The sequence below is a fragment of the Tamandua tetradactyla genome, chromosome 4 (genome assembly GCF_023851605.1).
Source record: "Tamandua tetradactyla isolate mTamTet1 chromosome 4, mTamTet1.pri, whole genome shotgun sequence".
Lineage (NCBI taxonomy): Eukaryota > Metazoa > Chordata > Mammalia > Pilosa > Myrmecophagidae > Tamandua > Tamandua tetradactyla.
The window spans coordinates 104,739,389-104,759,440 of record NC_135330.1 but is presented as its reverse complement, the minus strand read 5'-3'; the positions used below and the strand labels follow the sequence as shown (position 1 = coordinate 104,759,440).

The window sequence follows — 20,052 nt, the reverse complement described above, 5'->3', positions numbered from 1 at the left end:
ATTTGCTAGTTTCTGCTTCCAGTAGGTTAAGTTGTACATTTAGTGAGGGCATAGAGTTGCCAGATTTGGTGAAAAAATATATATAGTATGCCCAGTTTAGATTTTAATTTTAGATAAACAATGCATAACGTTTTTAGCGTAAGTATGACCCAAATTAAAAAATTATGTGTTGTTTATCTGAAATTCAAATTTAACTGGGCATCTTTTATTTTATCTGGCAATCCTGTGAGGATTTATCGTATTCACTACTGAATCTCTAGAATCTAAAACAGTACCTGTCTTATAAGACTCTCAAGAAATATTTAATGAATAACTGATGTTCTGCCTTTCAGGGAGAATCTGTGACAGCAAAGAATATTCGTTAATTAACAATCCTTATTAATATTATTGTTATTAATAAGAATATTTACTAAGCATAGCAAAAAATTGTAAGTTACAATCAGCTAAGACTTTAATATGTATATTCATTTCAAACAGCAAAAATTTTATTAAGCTTCAGTAAAATAAATGGATAAAATCCATTTTTCTCTAGGTATTTACACAACTCTGTTTTTCTCTTCTTTCAGGTTTTTACTCAAATGTCATTTTCTCAGTGAGGCCTTTCTTGTCCTCCAAACTTAAAATTGCAATTCTATTCCCTCTACAACACGTTTCTTTTCCATGCTTTATTTTGCTCCTTAGCACTCCTCACTAATATATCATATATTTTGCTCACTTATCTTTTTTACTGTCTCCCTCCCCAACTAGTATGTAAACTTCATAAAGACAAACATTTTTTTTGTTGTTGTTCACTGCTAAATCCCCAGCTTTTGCACATATTAGGCACTCAATAATATTTGCTGAACAAATAACTGAAGAAACACTGTTGGTCCTTTAGGAAAGGGTTACACATCATATCAGAATTTACAGCTGCAAGTAGCTGATGAGATTCACATTACATGTCACAAAATGGATTCAATTACAAAATATGATTCTACCTGCCTCTACTCAGCCATCAAGTCCTGTCAATCTGACACGTCAATCAATGTTTTTGACAACCCTCTCTTTACCTTCCCTTTTGCCCCTTCCATAGTGCAGGTTCTTATCTGTTTCTGGATTAAGGCAGAGACTGACTAAGTGGTCTCCTGGCCCACTCTCTTCCCATTCTAATCCATTCTCCAAATTGTTACTGGAATTATCTTTTTTTTTGGCATGTACAGGCTCCGGGAATCGAACCCGGATCTCCGGCATGGCAGGCGAGAATTCTGCCACTAAGCTACCATTGCACCACCCTGGAATTATCTTTTTATAATGAGAATTTGATTCTATTACTCCCTTGCCTCAAAATTTTGTCTCTCCGTTACCTAAAGAATAAAATTCAAAATTCCGTAGTTGGATATACACACTCTTTCACACACACGTGCCAACTCCACTGCCCTTTCCTTGAGACTCATCCATCTCCATTTCTGTCTGCTTAAACATCACTTGGTGAGTTAGTCACTCCAGCCTCAGGGCTCATAGGGTTCTCTGTATATTCTTCTAATAAAGCTGTTTCAAGAGCTACAAGCACTAAAGGACATTGCATGGATTCTAAAAAGTCCATTACTGAAGGTGTGTTCTGATTTTAAATCACTGAAATCAGAACGTGAAAGACATTCGGCAGCATATCACAATGCTGTCACTCAGAAGGCAGTCATGATGTAGTTGCGATGGCCTGCACAGGTGGTTATTACTGGCGGCAGGAGTAGACGATTGCAAATCCTTGACATTTCGGTCAACCCACCATTTAAAGAAAGGATAAGTCCTGGTTGTGCTTTGGTAACATGCTACTGACACTAAGGTGGATCAAGAAAGCACCAGCATCAAACTCATAGAATGGGTGCCAATAGTTTGGAAGAAAACACCAGAGAAAACAGAGGAGCATTTTTTTAAAAAAATGCTGTATCTCTAACACTCGTGTCGATGGAGTTCAATAGAGTGTGGAAAAATTCTAAGTGACAAGAAAGCATTGTATCATAGTTTAATTAGCAGCATTTTTTGTCTCTGTTAATGGCCCCAAAATAGTGGTGATAGTGTATTAGAATTGATGAAATATGGATGTTACCTTGAATTTTCAAAACAACCCTGTATGGCAGGCATTATTATATCATGCCTGGAGTCTGCTGAATCCCATACTATTTATTCTCATTTCTTGTTTATTGGTCTTTGTTCTTTCCCTTTAGGTCATAAGTTCTCTGCGGGTCTAGCACAGTGCCCGTCACATATCAGGTATGCAATTAACAATAGCTGAAAGACTGACTGCAATTTCCTGTTCTTTTGCTAGAAAAACAGTTCCCCTGTGACTCCCTTCTCAATCTGAGTATGTTTATTTACAGGGCTGATTTTGAATGATCTGAGACTTCAACTCTTACTGTGAAACACTGCTCCTTGGAATTTCTTTTTAATAGTAGTCCTTAGCAGCATTTTTCTGAGGACTGATAGTATGTAATATTGGGATTACCAAAATAAAATTTCCTTATGTATGTATTACCTGACTACACTGGATGTAGTTTCACATCTAATTGTTTATGCTTATCACTTCTATATGTTTCTTTGATGTTCTCAATCTTTAAACATCATTGACTAAGGTCATCTCACACAGGTTAGAAGACAGAAGCCACAGCATTGGTGTGCTAGCCAGAAGAGACTTGGTTAGGTTACATATTGAGGAACACTAGGTTCATCTGATTATTATGTTCAGATGTCATGCCCAGATACCAGAAACCGAGTCATTGGCACATAATTATTTTTAAACCGTGTTACCCTGCTTAATTGGTTTAAAATAATTTAAAAGAGCTCTGGTTGGCTCCTACAAATGTATCTAATTCATCAGTTCTTAATTCTGTTAGAATAGCTCCATTTCAACCATTTAAGCCGTTGTCTGGCCCAGAGTCACCATTATTTCAGCAGTTCCTGTACAATTTATTCGCTCCCTTTTAAACTGGGGCCAGAGCATTTGAACAACACTCCTTTAAAAACAGTAGCAGAGAGCACTTTTTCTCCACCATATCTCTTCTGACCAGTGCTTTCTCAGGAACATTTTCCTTGATCTTCTAACCACAACAGGAAACAGGACTGGGCACAGAGACTCCTAACTGGTTCTTCCTCTAGCACTAAAATGCTGGTTCTTCAGTTGAATCTCAGGTGAAATAATTGGCTTGAATTCAGGGGCCACATTTTAGAAAAACAATCTTGCATTATCTTTCTATAACCACATGTTAGAATCACAGGTAGCCTCATGGCTCCCATCTCATGCTCACTCCAGGACCTATGCTCACTGAAGGAGACAGTGGGGATCTCTGGCACGGCTTAAATGACTTTTCTCTTTATTTTTTGCCAAAATATATATAGTTGAATTAAAAAAAAATTAAATAAGCCTCTGCCAAAAATATATTAAATATATTGTGTTAAATATATTGGTGACCACATTCATAGTCTTCCCTTTAGCTGGCAGGGTTGTTTATTTTAGGAGTCCTTGCAAAAATGCAATAAATCTAAGGGTGTTTGAATGTTTTAGTTATTTGTACCTACTAGATGTCAGACACATACTTTTTATACTTTAAGCATGCAGTTCTCAATCACTATTATTTATAAGATTCACATGAAGAGTTTTTCAAAATGTGGACGACCAGGGCCCATTCCAGTTCTACTCTATCAATCACTTTCCTCTGGGGATGGCAAGCTGGTATATTTATTGTCATTACTTTAAGCTCTATATGTGAGGCTGATGTGCATTTCCTGGCTAAGAATCATTGCTTTAAACCATTGTCAACCTGTGCTTTAACTGTCAACCAAATGAGTCACTAAGAATAAACTTGACCTATTTCATAATTTTGTCTAGGGTCTGCCAGTCAATGCTTCCTGGCTTCTGATTGCCTCTTGATTTGCTACCTATGCTTGTTCGGATTTCTTCCTTTTTCTCCCGCCCCCCCCCCCCCCCCCCCCCCACCCCGACCTTTCTGGACATTGCTTCTGGACCAAACACTGGCCTTTGGTTTCAGGCTCCATTTCTGGCATAGGTTCTGGTTACCTGTTTTGGGTTTGGCTGATTGCACTTAGCTTTCCTGCGATTTGCAGAGCTGTTTATACCACACTTATCATTTGGGTTTAGTAATAGTTTTTAATGTGTATGTCATATTTTCCTAGAAAACCTTAAACTCTGAAGGGAGGGCCCCCGTGCTTCATTCCTCTTTTTTTCACTCTCCATCATACCTAGCTCACAGTAGGTCTTCAGCAAAGTGGCTGAACAAACTGCTTAAAGACCTGTATTCCATACCCTTTCTACTTCATAGTCCAAATTCCTTACAAATATCACACTTCTATGGGAGGTACTCACAAAACACCCTATCTACTGAAATAGTCCTACTACAAATTAGCACAAAGTTTCAGAGCATATCTTAAATACTAGGAAAATTCCAAGTTGTGAAACTCACAGATTTTTAAAATGTGACACAAAGTATCTCTTCTCTGCTGACATTAATTGGGACAATTTCTCTAAATGACCGATAGGCAAATATCAAGAATCTCAGAATATTAAAAAAAAAATCACATTTAACATGAGTAGGAAAGTTTCTATAAATAACGACAAAGGCTTATAAGAGCCCTGTGCTCCTAATTCTACCTGTATCTAAGGCAATGTGGCCAGTTCTTCCACTGCAGTAAATTGAGGACACATTACTCCAGGTGAAACGACAGGGGCTTGTTTTAATAGTCTGAAAGGTAGCACGTAGTGGGAGGAAAGAGCTGGGGAAGGGTGATCAGGATCCACTCGGTGCATTCTCGGCTGCCTGGGCAAGGTGAAGTCAGTTTTCCACTTGGAAAGGAAAGGTAATGGGTCATGGCCACCGAGGGCCCTTTCAGCTCTCAAGGCTGGATATCCTAAGGCCCCTTGTAAACTCGACGTGAGAAAGGCATTTCTTCCGCTAGGCCCAGTCAATCTTGCCCCCAGAGTAAAAAGGCAGCAAGCGGCTGACGGATATTTTTATCTTCCCCCATGCCCTTCGGTGGTCTTTTCCTTCTGGCCCCCCGCGGAGGGCACCCGGCCTGCCCCGGCCCCAGCCTCGGCGGCTCCCCTGCAGGCCTGGCCCTGGGTCCGCACTCCCTAGCGAGGTGGCTAGTCCCTGGTCATAAACAACCCCTCCTCCCCCTCCCGGACCCGCCCGCGCCGGGGCCGCCCCCCACGCCCCGCGCCCAGTGCACCGCCTCTCGCTGCACAGTGACCCGCGTGCACTTTGCTCGTCCCTTCAGCACTCGCCCACCGGGTAGGGGTGCGCCACAGAGACCTCCAGAAGAGGCCGAGGCCAGGCTCCCTCCCCCTCCCCCCGACCCCGATCACCTCCACCAGCCCAGAAGAGGCCGGAGGCCCTGACGCGCAGGCGCAAAGCGCGCCCGCCCCTCCCCCACGCCGCGGCCCTTCCGCGGCCCGGCCCCGCCCCTTCCCGGAGCCCGCCTCCGCGCCGGCAGGCCCGCCCGCCCGCCCCTCGCGCTCGCGCTCGCGCGCCCCCGACGCCCCGCCTCCGCGCGTGCTCAGTAACCGTCCCCAAAGCTGGCCTCCAAGCTTCCCCCGCCCCTGAGCTGTTTGAATATGCTAATGAGAGTCTAGGGGCTAGCCAATACGAGGGCGGGGCGGCGCGTCACGTGGCCAGGGGACGTGTCCGGGGGGCGGAGCCTCTGCAGCCCCTGCCCGAGTTAAAACCGGAGTGTGCGAGAGAAAAGCGCTTCAGTAGCGAGAGGGGCTGAGAAAGTGGTGATACCGCTGGGGTGCGGAGGGAGTCCCTGAAACTTCTCCCAACAGCCCCAGGGCCAATCTCCCCTCAGCCCACTCCCCTCTCCGCCAGCTCCCAGGTCCCCACTCCCTGCAACCGGGGGTGGGGTGGGGAGTCGGGCCCGTCTCCCGCTGGGACACACACAGGGGCCGGGAGCGGGGACGGGACCCCCAAGGCGGGGGGGTACGGACCGACAGACAGACGGCCGGGCGCCCGGCCCAGCGGGCAGGCAGGCAGGCGGGCGGAGGCGGAGGCGGGGGTGGACGGGGACGATTGGGTCTGGGGAGTTTCCTCTCAACTATCGGGGGAGAAACTCCCCGCAGCCGGAGGGAAGACCCAGACGGTGTTTTCCTCCCGGGGGCCGCGCGCCGCCGCCGCCCCCGGCGCCTCCGCCGCTGCCATCTCTGCCTCGGCCGGCCGCGGTGTCCCCGGCCAGCACTATGCCCATCTTACTGTTCCTGATAGACACGTCTGCCTCTATGAACCAGCGCAGCCATCTGGGCACCACCTACCTGGACACGGCCAAAGGCGCGGTAGAGACCTTCATGAAGGTACCGACGGAGCGAGCCCGGGCGGCGATCCCGGCCCGGCGGCCCGCGGGGGGCAGGGCGGTGGGGGCGGTGGGGGCGACGGGCCGCGGGGCCGGGGACCCGGCTGCGGGAGCCGCGGGGCCCCTCCCCCACCGCGCGGGCGGGCGGGCGGCGGGCGCTGCGAGCGGGGCTCGGCCGCGGGCGGGGTGCGGGGCCCTTGGGGTGTGGGGGCGGCGTGGGGGGGTGCTGCGTGTGCGGTACTGGGGAGGTGGTGGGGGGATGCGGCGCGGGGACCCTGGCCTGCGTGCTTCCCTCCCGCTCTCCCGCAGCTCCGCGCCCGGGACCCCGCCAGCCGCGGAGACAGGTACATGCTGGTCACTTTCGAAGAGCCGCCCTATGCCATCAAGGTAACAGCCCTCGGCCTCCCCCCCCTCTTGGTGTCGGCTCCGCGCCCTCCCCGCTCCCCCCTCGCTGTCCTCGCGCCCCTCCCCCACCCGCGGGTCTCCGGGCGACTCCCCCGCGGGCCCCCTCCCCCGCCTCGGGTCGCGCGGCGCGGCGCCGAGCCGCCCGCCACCGCCGCCCCCTCCCCGGCGCGGCCCGCGGCGCTGCGCTCAACATGGCCGACATTTCCCCTCCGCGGCGCGGCGGCAGCAATGAACTGTGGGGGATATTCTTCCCAGCGGCCCGGGTGACAGCGGCCCGCCGCGCCCCGCTGGCCCCGGCCGGGAGCCCAGGCGTCCAGGCGGCGGTCGGCACGGGTCAGGCTCCAGCCGGGGGCGCCTGCGGGACGGGGGGCTGCAGAGCCGCCCCCGGAGGGCCCTAGCCTGGCCCGGGCCGCCGGGCAGCTCGAGGTCAGCCGGCGAGGGTCCTCTTCCCTCCAGAACCTTCGCACCCCGCGCCTTGGGGTGTTAGATCAGGTAGTCTACTTCCCAGCCAAGTGACAGAGTGCGGAGGCAGCTGGCCACCCCACCCCGGGAGCAAGCGGCTCCTGTTCTTGGCCACCTTTGGAGGAGAGTTTCCCCAGTTGGGATACAGTATATAAAACAAGTTAACCAGACCATACTGTCAAGAAAAAGAGGCCACTTGGTGAACATCAGATTATAATGGCTGTCCCCAAGACGAAAAAATATTCTTAAATTTTTCTTTTCAGGCTGGATGGAAAGAGAACCATGCAACGTTTATGAATGAACTGAAAAACCTTCAGGCTGAAGGACTTACGACTCTTGGCCAGTCCCTAAGAACAGCTTTTGATTTGTTAAATTTAAATAGATTAGTAACTGGCATAGACAACTATGGGCAGGTAGGTTGAATATTAAGGTGGAAAAATAGTTGATTTTTTCATGCTGTGGGAAAACACATTCCACTCCAAAATCCATATGACCTGAAATAGAAGTATGAAACATTTTAGGTGAAAACTTAAGCTGAAGTAAGTTTAAAACATATAGTAACACGTACTACAAAGGTGAAACTCTCACCTTACTGTTCACGGTTTTGTAGCCCTCTTTTTTTTTGTTCTAACAGTGCATTTGTATTCAGAATTAGAATCTGATTTTTTCTGTAAGTTACGTGTTATGAATTTGGTCTTAATCCCTTGAAGTTCATAAAAGAAGAAACCTGTCTGGTCTTACCCCGTTGCATTGATACCCTACCACAGGCAGATGGGCAACCCTTAGTGGTTGTGGAGTAGTGCTATTTATTTCTATATTAGTAAAAATGTTAGAGGAAATGCAAAAGGGTTTAATTTAATCCTCTGACATAGCAATTCTGAAAGGGTTCTCATTGAGGTACAATGACTGGTTTGGCACATTAAGATTTCTCAGCTTTTGAAGGATACACCATTAGTGACTATTGCAGGGGGATTCTGAATTAAATGGCAGGTCTAGAGGTGTTTTTCTTTGGGGGTGGTGGTGTTTTTTTTTTCAAAACTCCAAACCCTTGGAAAAGAGGCTGTCTGAAAAAATATGAAAGGAACCCTATCTTAACCCCCCCCACAAGTCCGTCTGTTGTACCTGCATTTCTTCATTTGAGGATGACATAAGGTTTCCCACAGAGCCTTAAATCATTTGATGATTCACTATGAAATAATCTAGGTGGTCCTTTATAACTCTTATATGAGATTGCTGGCCTGGAAAATAAAAGATACTGAAGAATGTGTGATGTTGCACATAAGAAAGGAATATTAAACCCAAGGACTTATGATGTAGTGTAAAGCACTATTACCACAATGATACATTTAGTTATACATTACATCTGATCTTTTCCCACGTTCCATGAGCCACAGATTTCATAAGTATCACAGGGAAATTCTTTCTGTGACTGCAACTTTGAACTGTTCCTTTCTTTTAGAAATGTTTGTTTTACTTAATACTGATAACTTGAGTGTTTAAGGACCTTTGCAAATGGCTGATTTTAGTTCAGTGACCTTTAAAGTGTGCATTGCAATGCAGTCACTTCTGCTTTTACCAAATTGCAGGTCATTTAAGTATATGTGTATTTTCTTACCACATTATAGTTTTATTCCACCCCCCTTCATTTCACACCTTTCAGTAATTTAGGCAGATTTGCCATGCCATGAACTTTTTAGTTTGTTTCTATAAAATAATGGGTTTCTTTCCTTTGCTATTTGTAAAGGTGAGGTATCTTATGCTTACATTATAGTTGAAACTTTATTTTTGAAATCAAAGAAAAATGTGAAACTTTCCATTGTTTGGTTATCCTTATTTTTTGGTTAGTATGTAGCAGAACTATTAATTTCCTGTTTTCCACCATCACAATCCTTAAGTGGAAAAGTTCACCAATACTAGCTATTAAGAATATTGTTTAGTTGCTTTCTTAGGAATCCTGATTGTTGTGGAGAAGTTGTGGGCATTTATAACTTAAATGTATGTTTTCCTTTTCCCAGTTGTCATTTTCCATGGAAGAACACTTTAAAGCTTGCAGAAAGTTTAAGGTCAAAGTTAGCTCTGCTGTGCTTTACCACTTTGACGGAGAGAAAAGCCTGGATATAGGATGCTTTTGCATATTAGGGGTTATCAGCTCAACAAGGGAGAGCAATAATGTTAAGTTATTTTGATTATTAAGCAGAGCTTCAAGAAGTAATGTTAATGGTTATGTCCTGAATTAGCACATAAAAATGATACTAATATTAAAATAATTTTAAGAATCTCCCATTTCCAAATGATGATGATTGAGTAAAGTGTACAATGAAAAGAGAGCATCTTTTCAGAAGGAATTTTTCATCATAAAACTGTTCCTTGCTGATTTAAATATGCATTTTCTGTTCATGAAAAGGATAAATTATCAGGAACTTCAGGTGATTAAAATATTTAGTACTGTAAATTCCTCTATTTTCTTCTTTGTAAAAGTACTTTGTATCTGCCCAGTTAACCTGGAATTCTTTTACTCCCTTTCATGCTCTATACTAGGATCTGTGGGTCCCTATTGTACATAATCTTAGTATTTGAAGGATATGAGGAAATGTGACTTAGATGGAAGACAAAGCACGTCTATTTTATAGAGCACCTGAGAATACTTTCTCAATTGCTTACCTATTAAATACCTGAATGTGGGTTATGGTGTGTATATGTGTGTATTTATATTTACATATAGATATTGCCACCCCCACCACCATTCACATGATTTTCCACTGCCAACTGCAAGAGCATTTAAAATATCTTTATATTGCATCTAATTTAGTTAGCATACCTACAGATAAAACTAATGGATATCCCGCTAAAAGATTCTGTGCATATGGAAATCCTTATAAATATTTAACTTTGATAATCAGCACCATTTGCTTATATGTCTACAGTTATGGAGTAGTGTGTAGCTTCTAGTCAATATTTTCTGTAATTATACCAGTACCTTTTATTAAATTGCTTATCATTGCAGATAAATTATATATATTTTTTCCAAATATCTTCAGCAGAGTTTCAAATGATGCTCATCCTTTGAGAGCTACTGGAAATTTGACCCAATTTTAATATCTAAAGTTAGGGCATGTATAAAGTTTTAGAGGTCTGTTAAACACCGTATATATATATATATTGGCTTATTTTTGTATTGTTCCAGATCTTTCTTTTTTCTGTCAGTGTGTGCAAAATTGTCATTTTATTTTAAGGTTTACATTTCCTCGATTAAGTTCTGCTGCTAAATCTTACTCTAGCCTGAAATTCATTTCTATCACTGACCTGATATGTTACTTCTTCTGCCCAAGATACTAGTAATGATTAAATTGTTTTAGGACTTAGAATGGTACCTGACCTACTGTGTGTTCTCACTGAAGACAATCCCTGTACCAGTGCCATAACAGGAGATTAAATGTGTTTACATTTTTGAGGATTTTCTTTGCTGAGTGTTTACCTCGTTGGAAAATGGTGGCTTTCAGACAAGATCAAATTGAGTAACTCTTAAGGAGAATAACCAGCTTTTTTCAGCATAAAGATCCCTTTCTGAATTTGGCAGATAACTCTACCTACTCTGCAGGTAGAGATCTAACAATACTCTAATTTTTGGTTACCCATGAATTACCCAGTTAGTATTCAGTACTAAATACAGACTCCACTTTCAGTTTTGGTAGGTGAAGTAATAAACTTGATTTACATTTGGGTTTTCGGTTTCCCTAAGGCTGTCAACAAATGTATTGACAGTTTGGTATTTAGTGAGTTATAGATATCTTCCCACAAAGGTAGATAATCATAGTTGGACATGCTACTGTGCTGAATATGAGCTGAAAACACTGAAAACTTAAAAAAAAAATTAAATTTTTTAAGTTCCCTGAACTTTAAGCCGTCTAAGAAGTATTTTCAATATTTGGCTTCTACAGTCAACCTATTTAAATGTTTTTTTCCCTCTACCTTTATTTGTGTAAAAAAAAAAGCAATAGTTAGGAATATGAAAACTTAGAATCCCAGTTCTGACCTTGCGGTTGAATTCCTGTGTAACAGTAGGCAGTCATGTTACCACCCCTGGGCCTCTTGTTACTCCGTATTCAAATTGGCAATAATGAGGTGAATGTGCCCTTGTTACTATAGCATCTGTGAGCGGTTTAACTGCCATGATTAATTAAATACACTTTAAAAATTATGAGGTACTCAGTAGATACAAGGCATATTTTCTTCCTAAGTAGATCAGCTTATTTCCTAATTTTCTATTTTTAAAGTTTAACTTTGAAATTACAGTTGTAAAAACCTCGTAGATTGAAAACTGATTTGTATTACCTGTTTTAAAATGCCCTGTTAGTAGCCTAGTAAGTGGATTCTCTTTTGGGGCTTTGAATTGAGTCCTGGCGAAGAGGATGTAAAAATTAAATCCAATAACTTGGCCAAAGTTGTCTTAACAGCAAGTGATAGTGTGAGATAAATTATAGGAATAGTGTTTTTTAAATAAGTTCAATGAAAACTGGATGTAAACAGTTCAGAGATAAATTAGAAAGTCATTCTTTTGCAGAACTATGAGAGTTCTAAAAGGAGCCCTTGACAAAAGCACGTGCTCTTGGATTCTTTTGAATGGGGAGCTCCCCCTAGTGTGTTCCAGATGAGATTTACCCAAATTTGATTTGCAAGGAACCTTTCAGAAACACATCTGTTGGGTAAACCAAGGGATATTTTAAGAATTGAGCTCAAGGTAGCATTAAATGGATATGACTTATATTCTTTTGAGAATGAATTTTAAAGGTGGTAATTAAAATGAAAAATATTTTGAGACCCAGCTTTTATTTTCTTTAAAAGTATTTGCAATTTTTTCCATAAAATGTACCACTTTGACTCTGTTTTCTAGAGGGTCAGAAATTTTTCCTGTCGCAATATTTCCAATATTTCAAAAGAAAATGAAAAACGATATCCTTAGGATGTCATTACATTCTTAATTAGAAGTTATTGAAAATCTTAAGTACAAAGGCAAAATTAATGGGTTCTACTTCTTTAAAAAGGAGAATTTTATTTTCTGTTTAAGAGTATATGAATAATTATGTATTAAACTACGCAAGACTACAAATTAAAAGGGCCAGGCACAAAATTAATTGAATCAGAATTCTATTCACTTACTCAAATATTTTGAATTGATATAAAGTCATTTGTGGGCAGAATTAGCTAGGATTTATTTTTTAGGCATGTTAATGTCGTGGAATTTTTAAAAAGTACAGTATTTTATAGTTTGAAATATTTATTAAAAAAGATTATTCTCCATCATTATAATTCCTCCAATTTATAATCTAATTAAAATGGTATCAATGTACTTTTTTAAACTTTCCCTTTTTTGATTACATATTCCAGCCCTGTTTTCTATTTTTTTTAAAAAGCAATTACCCTTATAGAAACATTTTTAAACCTTATTTTTGTTTAGGATTATTATTTTTTAATGTAGGTGTGGATGCCAGTCTAGAAACAAAATATTGAAGTTTTTTGGTTTTGTTTTAGTGTCTTTATTCCCTTGTCCCCTTTTTTTTATTACTATATAACTTAAATACATAAATATGTGTGAAGCTTGGTGAATTTTTACATATACTCTAGGAAAACAAAATTGAACTTTTTCATCTACTAACAGCTTTTCATTAAACTCTTAAGTATTTTTTGTGAGGCTTTAGAATGAAAGTGATGTCAGAACTTTGCTGCTTTTATAGGTGAAAAAAAATAAGGTCCAGAAGGGTTATAAGGCTTTTTTGATTTCTTTCCATTTATGAAATATTAAAAAATAATTGGTTATAGAACAGCTTTATCAATTTTTTATATTAACAAATTTTATTAGAGATATAGAACAGTGGATTGAACCTCTTTTTTGGGGTGTGTCTGTAGTTCTCTAATGCAGTATGAAGTTTTTCAATTCCTTGTGAAAGTCAGACATTTGATTTTGCCTGTGTTACCTTAAACTTTTCTTGTAACACTTTTAAAGTGCTGTTTGTTGCATATTAGCTTCAGATAGAAACCTCCCGGTTCTTACCCACACATTTTGTTTGGAAAAAAATAAGGGTATGAAAAATGGGAGATAATTGTCAAGGTACCATATTAGTTTCATATATATATACGTTTTGATTTTTGAATTTCATTGTTTATTCAGTTTCTCATGTACATATTTAATGTAGAGCTATTAACTTAGTTGAATTTTTTCAGTTTCTTAAGCTGGCCGGTATTAGGCCTGCAATTATTTTTTATGTGGATGGTTTTGTAATTAGTTAATTACCATGTTTTCCTTTGATTTCAGGTAATTCTGAAAATATCTTAAGCATCATGTCAGAAATACTTGCTCGTTTTTTTAATTCCCTTGACTTATCTGTCAGAGTATATTATGAAAGTACCTATCTTGTGGTATTGTAGTAAAAATTAAGTGGCATACAACTTATTTTATTACTGTAACAACCATATTTGTCATTTTATGAACTTTGAATTTGAATTTAAAAAATTGGAATGGTGGGTATATATAATTTTTATTCTGTTTTTTTCAGCAGTTTGTATATTATTAGAACTGGCTGTACCTGGCTGCCATTCACTAGCTTAGATTCCGCATCCTCTCTGAGCTACAGATTTCTTATCCACAAAATGGTGATAATACCAATTTTGAAAAATTTTGCAAGAATTAGAAATAATATTTGTTAATTACCTGGGAAAGTGCCTGGCACATAGTAGGAATTCAGATGATAATTATCATTATCATCCACAACATTAGGGTGAGCATTTACCAAGATAAAAGCTTTCTAATCTGAAGTCTTTGAGAAAAAAAAAATGAAGGTTATCCATAACAATATGTCTATCATCAGAAGCTAGAATTAGCTATCCAGTAGCTCCAGCCAAAGTAAAATTGTTGTCGTTGGGAATATTAAGGGTTTGGATTTTGGATTAAAGCTCTATAGAATGCTTTGAAAATACTTTTCCCTTTAGTGATACCAAAAACTTCCCCCCAAGATCTTACTTTATTTTTAGACGATAGTTTGATAACAGTAAGTACTTAAAAAGACAAACGTGTTTTTGATATTCAAGGCAAGTAAGATTTAAGCTCACAGAAAATTTAGATTTGAGCCCATTTCTAGGGCTTTGTGATTATATATTTTAGAATTTAAATTAGTGGTATTTCAGATAGGGGTGGAAGGAGGAGAATGTTCTTATCGAGAAGAAAAGTAAAATGTATAATCCCTTTCATGATTTATAATTACATTTATGTGGAAAATCATAAACTTCAGAGGAATTTTTTTGCATGAACAGGCACCGGAAATCAAACCCCGGTCTCCTGGCATGGCAGGCGAGGACTCTGCCACTGAGCAACCGTTGCCTGCTCAGAGGGATTTTTTAATAGGGAGATAATTTGTTTTTTAGGGTATGTCTCATTTGAAATTTGATTAGGAGTATATTGAATGATGTAGTTGCACATGAAAGATTTTAACTTAAAAATCTTCTAGGTCAGGGTGGTGCGATGGTGACTCAGTGGCAGAGTTCTTGCCTGCCACAGCCAGAGACCCGGATTCGATTCCTGGTGCCTGCCCATGTGGAAAAAAAAAAATCTAGTTCAGTTAAAAGGATAGTTGCGATCAAAAGATAGATTTATTTACTTCAGGCTAGTGATTAGTCTTCTCAAAGCTTATTTTAGTTTGTACTTATTCTTGCCCTTCTTTATCTGTGCCTTAAAAGGATGTTACATTCCACATTTTCCATCCAGTAGTTTTGCCCAAATAAGCTGGGGGACTTATGGAAAAGGCCCTTGGAAAGATTGTATCACCTGTAAGTTTGTTATGGATATGAAGACAGTTCCGAGTGTGAGAAAGATAGTACTGGAGCAATAACTCCTTGGGATATAATTTGTGACTAATAAATGACAGGATTGATGCTGGCATGTTAAAGGAAAACTTTGTCTTAAAACTGGTGAACCTAGTTATGTAATAGGAAACATCAACAAAATCTTACTTGCTATTCTGGGTTTTCAACATTGGACGCGTCCAAACAACAGAATTATTCTGTAATGGTTAAAAGTCATCTATCATTTTAAGTCACAGGAATTGGAGATTGGGTATGTCGTGTACTGTGAAAGATTAGGCTGCAAATGATAGTTGATGATGTTACAAAGGCCCAGGCCATACAGTCAAGCTGGTGGAGTAGTTTGGATTATCAGGAGTAAACAAAATGATGTCTTGGTGGTCTCTAGAAATGCTTGAGTTGTAATAATTCTTGATTCTTTATGTATTTTGCCAGATAATTGAGTAAAGTTTTGAATTTTAGTTGTCCAAGTATGTAATACCATTTTCTGAAACCAGTCAGTTAGAAAGAAAAACCAAGATTTTGCTTTCAGAAGATTGAGCTTAAATCAGATAGTAGAAAGAGTAAAAGGTCTTTATATCTAAATTCTGTTGTCATTCAGAATGGGTCAACTAATTCCAAATGTGTTTATATTGAATGCAAATCCTAATACCAAAAGTGGTTCTCTTGTCATGCTCTTAGAGCTTTCATTATCGTGAGCTATATTAAATTCTAAAACATGTTAACCATTAGTGCAACCATCCATATGTGACAGCTGCTTTTTCATGAGATGCATTTGCAGGCCAAACCATTGGTGTATTTGTATGTATAATTAGGAAAGTTAAAAAAAAATTAAAAAAAATTTTTTTGAAGGGTAGCTCAAATATGTAGTTTGTTTCTCCAAAAATCATCTATTTTGAAAATTTAAAGTCTATAAAAAATAATGAAAAGCATTTAGCACAAATATCAATGAATATTTGACTCAAAATCTAACAAGAATGGATTTCCAGAATATTATACTCAAGTATATGTACCAATGTAATGGATTTGAAGAAATTTGACTATTTGCTCCTTCATGAAATTGGGTTACCACTCAGTTCTTACCCTAAAAATTAAAAATCATAAAATTGGGTTACCGCTCAGTTCTTATTCTAAAAATTAAAAATCCATTTTTTTTCCAAAGCAGAGTTCCTAAACACTGACATCGTCTGACATTATGTCTTACCCAATTAAATTATTTTCAGTTTGGCTTTCAGCCATAGTATATAGAAAACAATAGACTGTAGAATTTTTCTGCATACTTATCATGAATTTTTTTTCCCGTTTTCAATTTAATGCTTTATTGCTGACCTTCCTGATAGGCAATGCTTATTAGGCAGTTTTTCATTTTTAGTTGTGTTCTTTAAGATATTTGTGTAGGAAGTTTTCAGAGAATTCCATCTTTTTCATAGAACTACTACTGGTTATGGGAATTGATTAGAATAAAGAGTATAGATATTCAGGGGCTATAACCAGTATGGTTCTTTTTTTTTTTTAACATGGGCAGGCACCGGGAATTGAACCCGGGTCCTCTGGCTTGAGCCACCATGGCCCGCCCACTAGTATGGTTCTTGATCCACTTCCTTTATTCTTCATTTAAGGGCTGCTTATCAAGATGTTTAAATTGAGTTCAGTGCTGAGTTCAAGGTGTGATTTAACTAGATTTTTGCAGAGGCAAGTATTATAGATTTGGTGGCAATCAACAACCCAAAGATATCATTGATCTTGATAGAATAGGCAGATCTGGATGATTTATTTATGAAAATATGTTCACACCTTGGGTTTTCTTTTTTTTTCTTTTTTCTTTCCTTTTCCTCTTTTTTTCTCCTAACAGTTTTTTTTTAATTGTAAAATATAACTTATACACAAAGCAGAGAAATAAGCATTAATTTTCAAGGCACACTTCAACAAGTAATTACAGAGCAGGTTACAGAGTTTGTCATGGCCTACAATTCTACATCTTAGATTTTTCCTTCTAGCTGCTCCAAAACACTGGAGACTGGAAAGAATATTAAAATATAGTGATTCAGGGTGGGCCACAGTGGCTCAGCAGGCAAAGTTCTTGCCTGCCATGCCAGAGACCCGAGTTCGATTTCTGGTGCCTGCCCGTACACAAAAATAAAATAAAATAAAATAATGACTCAGCAGTTATACTCATTTGTTAAATCCTATTTTCTTTGTTATACCTCCTCTTTCTCTTTTGAAGCTTTTCCCAATCTACAGAAACATTGCCTGCCATGTTTCTGATAGGTTTATTGTTACGTACTTCGTTGGAACATTTTTTGCTGCTTTGCTGTTGCCTACTCCTTAGATAAAATGGATGGATTATCCAGATTACTGTTTTTCTTTATTAAAATTATATTTCTGATGCCTCCATTATTCTTTCTCTGTTAGCATTAATGCTGTTGGCCTGCTTCTTCCTTTTAGGTAATGCCAAAACCAGTTCGAGTCTAGTTCAAATGTAATTACTTTAAATTCCATCAAATTGTTAGGTAATGTTACAGATAGTGAATTTATATTACTGTCCTTTGATGTAGTGTTACTTAGCTTTATCAGTTGAGTGTCCTTAAGGTTAATTTTTTTTACAAAGTCAACCTTTAATTCTTCTCTTCTGGTGAATATTTCTTCTATTTATTATTTCATTACTATTTGATCTGGTATTTAAATCAAACTGCAGGATGTTGTTCCTTAGTCGTTATGTTAAAATAAAATAATGGGGTTTCCTCTTAGTTTTATTTAAGTCTTGTTATATCATCTGTTTTTAATGCTGTTATATTTTCTTCATAAAGAATTGCATAGTTAAGTGAACTTGGTGCACCATTGTATAATGGAGCTCCTTGAAACTGAAATGTATTTAATGTGAAATTTTAACATGTTCTTCTATAGTTACAGACATTATTGTATTCTAAGATGCCAGGTTTTTATATATTAGCAGGTTTTTAAAAAAGTGCTTTCTTTTGAAATACCAAGCACATTTGAATTTTAAAGAATTTTATCTGTTCTGAATAGGTAATAAGTGGTATTTGTAACTGTTAAAAACAAGTTGAGTCATTATAAAAAGTTAGACCCGTCGCTCACTTCCTTTCTTCATAGGCAACCATGGTTAATAAGTTTCTAATATATATCTTCAGAGATCTTTTGTATATAGTCAAAGGTATTATTTTTAGAATGTTCATTTCTTAAGATGAATATTTTATTCTGAATTCTTATCTCAGAAGACTTATTTATTCTACACTATGTGAAATCTTAACAATTAAAGAATTAAACTTAACTGAATTTTAAAGCAAACAAAACTTCTGGCCTTGGGATATTGATTTAAATGTAACACCTCAGGCCTTTATCAATTTAAATAATTACTATATTTTATTTGGAATATGTAATTAGCTAGTATATTCATTCCCATAAAATAATGGAACCATCCTATACCTTTAAAAAAATGCTGAATATTAATAGTGATAATCATTTACTCAATAGGAAAATAATTAGCACATCAAAACTATGATTTCATAGCAGTTGGTATAATTTGATATAAATTTAAAAAATCAGAACCAATTTAAAGAAAAATATTAGCTGAATATTATTATGGGCAATTAGCAGACGTGGCAGAAATTGTGGTGGTTATAGGCAAATGTCTGAGGTTTGAGCAGTATTGGTTTGAAGAATGTTATTCTAGTTGCCTTGCTTTGTATTAAAAGAGGCATATTTCCTCAGTTCTGTATAATTGTATTAAGATTAATAAGTCTTTGGATGTGAGCTGGATCTTAAGATACTTCTGTCATAAAATTAAAGTTAAAGTGGTAGAAGATTATGTTTAATGTTAATGTTTCCATATTTTAATACTTGCTTTATAGAATCTGAATTTCGACAAATTTCATAGCCAGTGTCAAAAAAAGTTTCTAAAGGAATTTGAGATGGTTTCTAATATTTTAGAGAAACATATTGTCACCTCTTTCTTGCCCATAGTTGTAGAGTAGCAGAAAGTAGTGGGCTAGACAATACAGACTTCATTTTAAAAATACATTTATTATCTACGTAGATTCAACAGATGTAAATAAATGAACCTTCAGATCATCTTGTTTAGCAATTTAACCATTTCAGAGTTTTTAACAACAGTTCTGTGAACTTGTCCAGTGTATGCATAAGACCCTTTAGTGATGTAGTACTTGTCTATCAAGGCAGCAACCGTTTTTCCTCATTTTTGTTTGTTGTTGCTGTTATTTACTTGAAAAAGGAGTATTAGAGTAAAAAAAGCACAAGTTCTTGACTTCTCTTGCTAGGTGGTATGCTTTAGCATAGGGATATATGTTAAAACATCTCATGTGTTAATTTGTAATGGTCATAGTTTTGAATATATCTTCCTTTCCTGGGTCTAGCAAAACAGCCAGACAATAATAGGTGTGGGCTACCTGAAGATGCTGTCACAGGAGAGCCTGATAGCCGACCCCTTCAGTGGGAGCCTTAGGCTACGGGAAAACTAGCTGCTTTCCCTGTGGATTGTCCCAAGGGCAGGTAGGCATGCATGGAGGAGCAGGGTGGTGCTGGAAGAACTTGGGCACTTTGGTCTTGCCGTGGAGATAGCCACTGAATCCTTATGGACTTTCCCTCAATGTCATCTTTTGTTTTAGAAAATAATCACTGTAATGTGTAGGAGCACATTATTAAATCCCTGCTATCTCTCCATCATATCTTTCATTCCTTGGGTAAAACTGAAATAATTCTGATTATAAGAACTCAGTTAGTTTATATTTGGGGGAAATTACCTTATTTTTACATTTTCAAAACTTTGCAAACAACATTGTCAAAAGCATTTTCTTTGTAAAAACAAAATAGCTTCCAGTGGATAAGATCTAATTACATTATATTACTTAAAATTTCTTGTTATTGAGATTTTATGTCTTAATTACTTAATACCATGATAATATTCAGTTATTCAATATAATGCTCAATTATTGAGAACTATGATAGGAAACCTCAAGTGATGTG

At 38.9% G+C, this 20,052-nt stretch overlaps 2 protein-coding genes across 9 annotated transcripts in view; one reads left to right on the top strand and one right to left on the bottom strand.

Moving 5' to 3' along the window:
- The window catches only part of LOC143681257 (uncharacterized), a 57,214-nt gene extending 50,808 nt beyond the window's left edge, over nt 1–6,406 (bottom strand). For 4 of the 7 annotated variants that reach the window (XR_013174497.1, XR_013174494.1, XR_013174495.1 and 1 more), the window contains exon 1: nt 6,296–6,397. The gene's annotated coding sequence lies outside the window, so the exon portion shown is untranslated. Of the gene's footprint in view, nt 1–6,295 lie in introns of all 7 variants that reach the window. The other 3 variants (XR_013174496.1, XM_077158121.1, XM_077158120.1) reach the window with 2 other exon arrangements.
- Nucleotides 5,649–20,052, top strand: part of INTS6 (integrator complex subunit 6) — a 112,887-nt gene continuing 98,483 nt past the window's right edge. The window contains exons 1-4 of one of the 2 annotated variants that reach the window (XM_077158117.1): nt 5,649–5,778; nt 6,249–6,334; nt 6,643–6,720; nt 7,464–7,613. In XM_077158117.1, coding sequence (XP_077014232.1) covers nt 6,263–6,334; nt 6,643–6,720; nt 7,464–7,613 — 300 coding nt within the window. In that variant the 5' untranslated portion in view covers nt 5,649–5,778; nt 6,249–6,262. Of the gene's footprint in view, nt 5,779–6,148; nt 6,335–6,642; nt 6,721–7,463; nt 7,614–20,052 lie in introns of those variants that run through there. The other variant, XM_077158116.1, reaches the window with a different exon arrangement.